The sequence below is a fragment of the Lynx canadensis genome, chromosome D1 (assembly GCF_007474595.2).
Source record: "Lynx canadensis isolate LIC74 chromosome D1, mLynCan4.pri.v2, whole genome shotgun sequence".
NCBI lineage: Eukaryota > Metazoa > Chordata > Mammalia > Carnivora > Felidae > Lynx > Lynx canadensis.
In genome coordinates, this window is record NC_044312.2 from 59,705,085 (window position 1) to 59,714,211 (window position 9,127).

Consider the following 9,127-nt stretch of genomic DNA (forward strand, 5'->3'; position numbering starts at 1 on the left):
AGATTCTATGTCTCCCTATCTCTGCCCCTCCCCCACCCATGCGCGCGCTCTCTCTCTCTCTGAAAAATAAATAAACTTAAAAAAATAAAATAAAATAAAATAAAATAAAATAAAATAAAATAAAATAAAATTCTGGGCCTGGCTCTAGATGAGAGCTGTAACAAAAAATGAAATTGAGAGCTATGAATATGTCCTAGGTTATAAGCGCAGTTAAACATCTAGAAAGTTCATAGTAAGTTTCAGACTTGGAACTGACCAAGTCTAACTGGCTTCAATCAGCGGGAACCTGAAAGCAAAAGTCACATTCCCATTTCACACCCAAAGAATTCACTTAATACATGTTGGGTGTCTGGTTTATTCAAACGTGGGGCAGAGCCCCGCCCCCATCCAAGGAACAGGAAGTGAATAGCTGGGAGCTATGGGGCTGAACAGGGCAGGGCTGTGCAGGTATCACAAGGTAAAAGGAGCTCAGCTGAGCAACCAGAGTTGCAGCATGGGGACCAGGCTGAGCAAGAGAAGCCCAATCCCATGGGACATGGCCCCCGCACTTGTGGCCAAGGCATAGAACCGGGCCACCTCCTCGTTGGGGTTGCCCTGGGCCGGGTCGAACCACATCTGGATGCAGCGGCCGCTCCCTCGGCTGTAGTTGCTGAGTTTGTAGGAGTGGCTCCAGATGCCCTCACACAGGGCTGCGGGCGTGGGGAAATAGAAATGGAAGTGGTGGCAGGCAGCTCCCACTGGGCACCGGTTATGCCCTGTAGGGGAAATGGAAGACCTTCAGCCACTGGGCCCAGAACTAACTTTGTTTCCACCAATCTCACAGCCCCAATATGCCAGCTCCACACCCCACACCTCTGCCTCCAAATCTGTCCCTCCCTGACCTGCCCAGGCCCTCACCTGAGCTCCAGTTCCAGCCCTTGTGCCAGTTGCTCTTGCAGGTGTAGGACGTGCGACAGTCCTCCCACCATTGCTGACAGTCCTCCTTGCACAGGGGCACGTTCAGGATGCGTTCTTTGCGCCAGCTCTGGTTCACCTGGGAGAGGTGAGTGGAAAAAAAGGGCCCAGGTTCAAGATTCTCGGCAGCTCTGCCCTGAAGAGAGAGCTGGAGAGGCAGCCCGAGGAGTTGTCTGGGAGGCTTAGCTCCTCTGCAAAGTTGGGGGTCCAGGGGAGGACACTCATACCTGCTGGATCCAGGGCCCCAGGTTGGGGGAGCACTCATAGAGGCAGGTGTCCTGGATGAAGTGCTGTTTGCAGGCGGGTGCCATCTGTCCACAGTGGTCCCAGTTGAATCTGTACAGGTAGGAAATGTCCTTATGGGCTTCCCGGCTGGTGTTGGCAAAGCAGCAGGAATTCTTCTTCCAGGGACTGCACTGGGTGGGGGAGACACAGGCACTAACTCCCATGCCTGGCACAGCCACAGTATTCCCACGCGCAACCTCTCCCCCTTTAGTCTTTTTAAAATTATTTGTTTATTTATTTATTTATTTATTTACTTATTTAATGTTTAGTTATTTACTTGGGGGTGGGAGAGAGAAAGAGAGAGAGAGAGAGAGAGAGGGAGGGAGAGAGAGAAAATCCCAAGCAGGCTCTGCGCTGTCAGTACAGAGACTGACATTGGGCTCGATCCCATGAACTATGAGATCATAACCTGAGCTGAAATCAAGAGTCCCACATTTGACTCACTGAGCTACCAAGACTCCTCCCTCTTTTATCCCCTAACACAGTCTTTCAGAGAAATACTTGCCACTGGGGGACCCTCTTTGGGGGAAGTGCAGCCATTATAAAATTCAATAATCCAAATCTCTATTGAGCGCCTACTTACTCTAATCCAGAAGGTAGAGACATAACAATGAAAACTCATCGACTGCTTTGGAAAGAGATTAAGCAGGGGAGAGGAATGGGGAAGGGCAGTTTTCTAGACTTGTCAGACAAGCCTCATTTAGAAGGTGACAAAGACCCAGAGGTGAGGAGGCAAGCTAAATAAATTGGAACCTCAGAATAGATCTAATTACATAAATACTCAAAACAGTGAATGAATGAAAACCCATAGTTTAGAATTCAGTTTAAAAGCAAAATATTAAAATGTGCTCTTTAGGGGCTCCTGGGTGGTTTAGTTGCTTAAGTGACTGACTTTGGCTCAGGTCAGGATCTCACGGTTTGTGAGTTCGAGCCCTGCATGGGGCTCTGTGCTGGCAGCACAGAACCTGCTTTGGATTCTGTGTCTCCCCCCTCTCTGCCCCTCCTCTGCTCATGCTCTATCTCTGTCTCTGTCTCTCTCAAAAATAAATAAGATAAACATTGTTTTAAAAAGCTTAAAAAACCACAATAAAAACAAAAAAACGTGCACTTTAAAAGAAGTTAAAATCAAGGCTGCTCAAAGTATGCAAGTTACACCATCACTTAGCTGCAGGCTCAGTGATTCTGAGCAAGCACTAACTGGGGACTGTGATCATTATCTGCTACTGAGGTCAAAATGAACATTACATATTGGAATGCATTTTACAAGTGACTTCCCTTTTGTGTTTTCTTTACAGTTATGCATCATATTGCTTTTTTTAATGCTTAGATAGGTCCAGGATATTAAAGGGGTTGTGACAAAATAATTTTCATAGAAAAGAGACCTCTGGTCCAACAAAAAGGTCAAGAGCCCCAGTGGAAATGATTGCTAGATGCATGAATCAATGTGCCTCACACCCAGCCTCAAGACTGTGAGAAATCTACTTTTCTCGAGCTGTTTGGGGCTGGAGGGAAAGAAACCACAATGTGTTGTGTGCATTTGCTGCTCTCAGATTCTTGGGTCAGTTTCCGTCTAAACTCTGAAATCAAAATCAGCCCCATGGGTCTGATGTGTCTGACGGGTCTCTCCTGTGTCATTTCCCAGGCTCTTCTCTGGACGTGCTTCCTGATCTGTGTAACGCGGAAACCCAACAACCAAGGAGCTGAGGTGCTGGCATTGTACTGGCGACACTGGGCACACAGTATGTTGTAAGCCAGTAGTTGCCCGCATTAGTGCAAACTCAAAGTCTCTCAGGTGGCCTTCCTGCCCCCACCATGGAAAGGGTTTGATGCTTCTATCTCTCGCTGCCCTCTTCCTGAGTCAGCACCTCCCCACCTCGGATCACCCCTCCGCCCACCTGCTCATGCAGCTCGTCTTCTGGGCTTGGCTTTTCCTTGTGGTGCTTGGCATCCATACAGACATTGAGAAGCTCAGTCCTGGGCCGGGCTGCCCACACTGCGGCCACCCCCGCCAGAAGGAGCAGCAACTCTGTTGTCACCAGCTGGGCCATGTCAGTGTCTGAAGGAAGACCTGTGGTCAGTGGCACCAAGGAAAGCAGAGGTGGGGCCTCCAGGTGTGTGGGAATAGCCCCAGGTGGGTGGAGCCTCCAAGAAGCCTGGGCCCTGTCATGCCCCACCCCTACCCCTATCTTCATAGCCTCAGGGAGAGGAGGGATCAGACACCGCCCTCTGGGACAGTCCTTGCTAGTGTCATTATTGACTTCTCCAGGTGGACAGGAGGATCAAATGATGAAACTAAGGGATGGGGTTTGGGCAAAATGAAGAAATAGCCGGGAGATTGCCATAGGTCCACAGTCTTGTTTGAAATCCTTGGAGGCAAGTGTTTCAGAATTTCAAGTATTTAGGATTTTGTGAAAGGTAATACAATCCACCTGCACGCAACAGTCAAGCATACATTCTGTGCTGAAATAGCTACACTGGTGGGAGAAATAAAAACTGTAATAACCTCACATTAATTTTCAGGTCAGATTTTGACACCAAATGACTTCATGCAAACTTTGACAATAACCTCAGTTTTGGAGCTCCAGATAAGCCGCAGACCTAAGTTTAAAACAAGACAACAAAACCCAGCCCCTGTTCCAGCCCTTCCCAGCCTCATCATTTGGCCTCTCCCGGAGATCCTGCGCCACGGGGAATGTCCCAGGGCAGAGAGGGCTGTGGGCAGCCAGCTGGACAGCCTCCGGGGCCTTGGGGAGGTTCCTGCCCCTGACCACAGAGCTGGCCTCCCTTTGGCTTTCGTAGCACCTGAATCCTCTGAATTCAGACACTGAACCTTGGGAGGGAACTGACCGTTCCTTCACCCCACCGGTCACCAGGCGCCTGGGCTCTCCTAAAGTTTGGCATTCGTTTCCCATGGCTCCCAAAGTGCACACGCCCCTCTGCTCAAAGTTGCCTTGTCTCCACACTGCCTTGCCCTCACCGCCCTGTCCTGTGGAGCTCAGGCAGCTTCCTTGGCCTCCTGGACGGGACCTGAGCTGGGTGGCCTCCAGGCTGACTGCCTGGCAGGGCTTGGGAAACCTGGAATTGAATTCCCACCTCCCATCTCCTCCTCGCCCCTCACCTTTCCACAATCCAATATTCTGCTGCTCTATTTACTCCAGTGTTTATTCATTCTCTCACTTGGTAATTCATTCATTCCAGGACCCAATCATCCTTCTAATGACCCAATCACTCACTGATTGGGTCACAAGACAAATCAGTACTCTCGGGAGCACCAGGTGACTCTTTGGATCAGGCTCTTTGGGGAAACACGGTCTAGCAGTTTAGAGCACAGTTCTCAGCCCTAACACACCACCTCTGGCTTGACCTTGGGGGAAAATAACTCAAATTATCTTGAGCTTTAGCGTCCTCATCTGAGCACTAAATGTAGGGGAGAAAACCCTAACAAATGAGAGTCAGCTGGGCACGGATTGTGTCATCAGCTGGCTCAGGCTGAGGGATGTGCCCCACCTACCATAATAGAGACCCCCCCCAAGATTGATACAGGCCCCTCCATTCCAGAGCTCCTTCAGCTTTGTCCCTTGCACCTTCGCTGTGCTGAGGCTTTCATGGGGGCCGCTGATGGAGAGTACTAGGGAGGCCTGGGTGGAGGCTGAGAAGGCCCTTCCCCAGGCTTGGTGGGCCCCACCTGGTCGGTCAGTAGTTTTTCTTGCTGTGGTGGTTGCTCTCTAGAGTCAGAGCTCTCTTCTCCCCGCAACCTATGCACTCTGCAAGTTGCTCTCCACATTCCTAGTCTCAGCTTCAGATACTGGTGCAGCTATGCCCCCACCAACCACCATCACCCTGAACACACACAACCCAGGGCCCCAGACGTGAAGCGCTAAGCACCCAGCACTGTGCTGAAAGGTAAAAGTCCGCTGGTTCTAGTTCGGTGGTGGACACCAGCTTGCGGTTTTAACCTTGGGCAGACACTGCTCTGCTCTGGGCCCTTAGCTTCCACTTCTGGATTCTCTAGGATTTAGGCAAAGTGGATCCTCTCGGTGCAGCAAATTCTTTAGCACATGCTGAGAGCACAGCGGGGTGTGTTGCCTCTACTAAAGGGGTGGGGAGTGGCATACCTGGGAGAGGAAGTGGTTCCTGGTCTGGCTCAGGCCTCTGCTCCGCTCTACAGTCCCCCTTCCCTTACTCCGGGGCACAGCCGCGGTTTAGTGGCCTAGGAGACGGGCAGTAGGTCAGGCAGCAGGGAATGTGGCCCAGGAGTGGAGCCGGGATCGGGCGAAGGCCACTCAGCAGTTAATTCTTTTTTTTTTTTTTTTTTAAGTAAAATAGCTATTTATTCAGCCTCTTGTCATGCCAAAATGTTTTGTGCATATACCACTATAATTAGCACACCCTCTGTAACAGGCAAAATTGTACATCAAATCATATGTCATGTTACCTGATTATATAAAAATGTAAAGTGAAAATGATTTTTCAATTCCTTTTAACGTTACTAGTAAACAATTCAGCAGTAGATATGAGGCACAAACTCTTAGTAAAATATGACACAGGAAGAGCAATAATGTAATTCTCACTTAACTTGTCACAATTTGTTATGAATATACAAAGACAAGTTTCTAAAGTGTTATATTTACTAAGATTCTGGCAATAGCTTTATGTAACAAGACACAGCATACCAGGCCTGCCACTCAACTTGTTTATGGTAAGACTCAGCTTCAGTATGAAGCTGTTAAAAAAAAGAAAAAATTAGAAGTCTGCTTTTTTGTTTTACATGCTAAGTATCTTGGCAAGTATGCCATTAACCACAGTATGGAATTTAAGAGCAGGAATAAGGGGTTAATAAAAGCTAAACACGGCAGCCTAAACAAAATTCATACAAAAATAAAATAACTATCACGGGTTACATAAAATTTTCCTGACCGGTTAAAACTAACAGTGTAAAACTTGCGTTTTAGAATCTTTAGCTATCAAGTTCAAAAAGTACCAGTGGCTATTTGAAATGATTCCTCTCCAGAGCCAAAGTGTAGTCAAAGTTAATTCAAATGTTATAACACATTCTAATGCTAAAAAACATTCAGTATTATTGAAGTGGAGGTAAATCCCAGAACTTTTGGGGCTTTGTCGTGCTGCAAAAGGCTGTTACTCTGGTTCACTTAAAGCAGCAAATGACAAGAGTCTAAGGATGTCTAAGGGCAAGACTGCTGTACCAGCTCTGACCTCCCCATGAAGCACGGCTACTGTGTCCACAAAAACAGGATGTGTGAGGATAAAAGGCACGCTATTCTTCTAGCTAAAGAGATAGCAAACCACCCCCCCCCAAACCTAAAAGCTCCTTCCCCAGGTAAATAAAAGTATATAAGGGGAAAAATTAAAATACACTTATCTACTGAATAAGAATTTTGAAATATCAGTGTAATCCCTATTTCCAAAATGTTAACTAGAGTCATCTGGTCATTTCTAATTACATCTTAAATGATATATCCAGATTCGATTTCTGTTGATGTATCATTAGATACTTCGAGTCAAAAATAGTAATTTTATCCCCAAATCTTAACCACTAGCACAACTGCAATGTATTATCTCCCAGAGTTGTTAAGCACTGGAAGAGAAAAAACTGATGTTCAAGCAGCAGGCAACAGTTATGGCCCTTTCACACGGAGGCATCCGAGTGGCTACTGAATAGTCCAGTAATAATTCTAAAAACAAGAAAATTCATGCATGTTAGTAATTATGTCATAATTTTCACCGTTGAAATTTCCTTAGACATTGCACTTTCTTTATAAAGGAATCCTGATTTTTCTTAATATTATGACAAGTCGGGACTTGAACTAGCAGCCTTCTTTTTCTTCTTACTGTGTTTCTCATGCTTCTTTTTCTTTTTTGTTTTTTCTTTTCCTCGTTCTTCACTGCTTTTCTTCTTTTTTGCTCATACTTCTTCAACATAATCTGATTCTGATAAGGACTCAGACGATAAAGGTTTATCTTCAGGACGCATCTTTCTTTTTTGCTGAGTCCTTTAATGTCCTTGTCTTTCTCAGTTGCCTCCTTTGACTTCTTTTTCTTTTTTTAAACTATCCTTACTGTCCCATTCAGTTTCTGACATGGAGCTTTCAGAAGATTTATGTGAACGATTCTTCTTTCTCTTTTTTCTTTTTCCTTGTTTTTTATCCTCATCTTCAGAATCCAAAGAACTGCTGGAAGAAGCAGAGCTTGATGAAGAAGATGAATACCTTACCAGATTTCTTTTTTTTTTTCCTTTCTCTGTTTTTTTTGGATGAGCTCTCACTTCCACTTACTAATTTCTCCCTGTGTTTTTCCAGTTCTTTCTTCCAATTCTCATTTTCTCTTCAAATTCAGCCAATGCCTTGGAGCCTTTCTTTTTCTTCTCTAGTTGTTCTTTCACTTCTTCCCAGGTAGGCCTTGGTCGATTCAGATAATTTTGGATCATTGGCCCTGAAGACTGGATTGGACCCCTGGATCTGGCCATTGCTATTGGGTTCATAGAGGCCACTCGATTTTCCTGCTGCCCCATGGTGCAGGACTAAGCACACAGTCAGGCACAGAGGAAGATCAAGCCAGAGAGGTGGCCGAGGTGGGCCCACCGCAGGTCCTTCGGCCTACTCAGCAGTTAATTCTTGCATGTCAATTATTGTGGACACTAGCCAGCTTCCACAGGAGGTGGGTGGATTAATAGTGCCGGCCTAGGGCCAGTCCCCAGCCCCACTGACCCCATTTTCTCCCCCAGACTCAGGTCTGATAAAACCTTGCAGCCTGAGTTGCCGAGTCCTTTAAAACAATCTGATCCACTTCCAACCCCCTGTCCTTGTTATACAGAAGAGAATGAGACCCAGAGAATCAGGATAGAACCAATTGCAGGGCAAGGGCTGGAGTGCAAGCTTCCAAGCTCCCAGCCAGCTGTAGAGAGCACAGAACTCTCCAGTCCCCAACTTATAGATCCAGCAACTCCTCCAAACTCATCAGCCCCAGGCATTGCTCACCTCCAGCTGCACAATCAGATGTTCAGATGCCCAGAACCCCAGGCTCCAGCCCTCCTCCCTCCACTCCCCTGCCCCCCACATCTACCTATACAGGTGCCCCATCTATGGCATCATCAGAGTCTGGTCTCATGTAGAACCCCTCCCACCTCTCTCACCCTAGCCAAGGACACAAGCCTTCCTTTTATCATGGTGGTACCACTTTTGGGGAAAGGGAAGAGTAGAGGAGCAAATTTGGGCACGAGAAAATACCAAGCTTTGTTTTGTCACAGCACCTGTGTGCGACCCAGGGAGAAGTGGTTACAGAGACGAAAGCCTAGAGGAAGGGTCTAGGTTGGATGCAGATGTGGGAGCCATCAACCTATGGATGGCAATAGAAGTTTAAGGAAGATGGAGCCTCAATACCCTGGGGAAGGCCATAGGTCTGGGCCCATGGAACAGGGAGGGGGTGGGATTGCTGGGGGAGCAGCCAAGCCCTAAAGGGTCTGCAAAGAAATGGACTCCCAGGAGACCCCCAACTCATGCCCTGCTTTCCCTCCCTCAGAGTGATCCTTACTTGAATCCTGTGACAAGCAGGGAGGGTTCAGCCCTCTGAAGACTTTGGCAGATAAGGCACCATTGGACCCTTCAGACCTCTCTTCTGGCTTTATAGGACCAGACAGCCTTCTCCTGATTGGGGAAGAATGACCAGAGATCTAGGAATGTCTTAAGGTGGGAGCTCTTTCAGATTGGACTTGTCCCTGCCCGCACCCTCCACCCCTACCCTGGGGGCTGATCATTAACTGGGCTTTGTGGCCCCTCCACCAGGAGAGTAAGGCCCTGGGCCCTGATGGCTTCAGAAGTAACCAGCCACTGGGAGGTGATTTGGGGGTGGGGTTATGACCTGTGGGGAGTCC

At 47.5% G+C, this 9,127-nt stretch overlaps 1 protein-coding gene and 1 pseudogene across 2 annotated transcripts; both read right to left on the minus strand.

Annotated features, from left to right (window-relative positions):
* Window positions 1–337: 337 nt before the first annotated feature.
* Window positions 338–6,577, minus strand: LOC115524512 (folate receptor alpha-like). Of its 2 annotated transcripts, none has more exons than XM_030330857.1 (5): window positions 5,355–6,577; window positions 3,135–3,307; window positions 1,182–1,370; window positions 898–1,033; window positions 338–755 (listed from the first exon to the last, which is right to left on the minus strand). In XM_030330857.1, the coding sequence occupies exons 2-5, from the start codon at window positions 3,285–3,287 to the stop codon at window positions 469–471; spliced, it is 765 nt and encodes a 254-aa protein (XP_030186717.1). In that variant the 5' UTR covers window positions 3,288–3,307; window positions 5,355–6,577; the 3' UTR covers window positions 338–468. The 2 variants fall into 2 exon arrangements, with proteins under 2 accessions (XP_030186717.1, XP_030186716.1); XM_030330856.1 differs by having other exon boundaries at window positions 3,135–3,295; window positions 5,355–6,576.
* Window positions 6,578–6,618: 41 nt separating this feature from the next.
* Window positions 6,619–8,277, minus strand: LOC115524513 (annotated as a pseudogene).
* Between the last annotated feature and the right edge of the window lie 850 nt (window positions 8,278–9,127).

What these genes read in the sequence shown, in the direction of transcription:
- LOC115524512 (XM_030330857.1), bottom strand. Translation starts at nt 3,287, where the DNA reads ATGGCCCAGCTGGTGACAACAGAGTTGCTGCTCCTTCTGGCGGGGGTG. An exon ending in AAGACGAGCTGCATGAGCAG is followed by an intron (nt 1,371 to 3,134) that starts GTGGGCGGAGGG and finishes TCCCCCACCCAG; the next exon opens with TGCAGTCCCTGGAAGAAGAA. An exon ending in TGGGGCCCTGGATCCAGCAG is followed by an intron (nt 1,034 to 1,181) that starts GTATGAGTGTCC and finishes CACCTCTCCCAG; the next exon opens with GTGAACCAGAGCTGGCGCAA.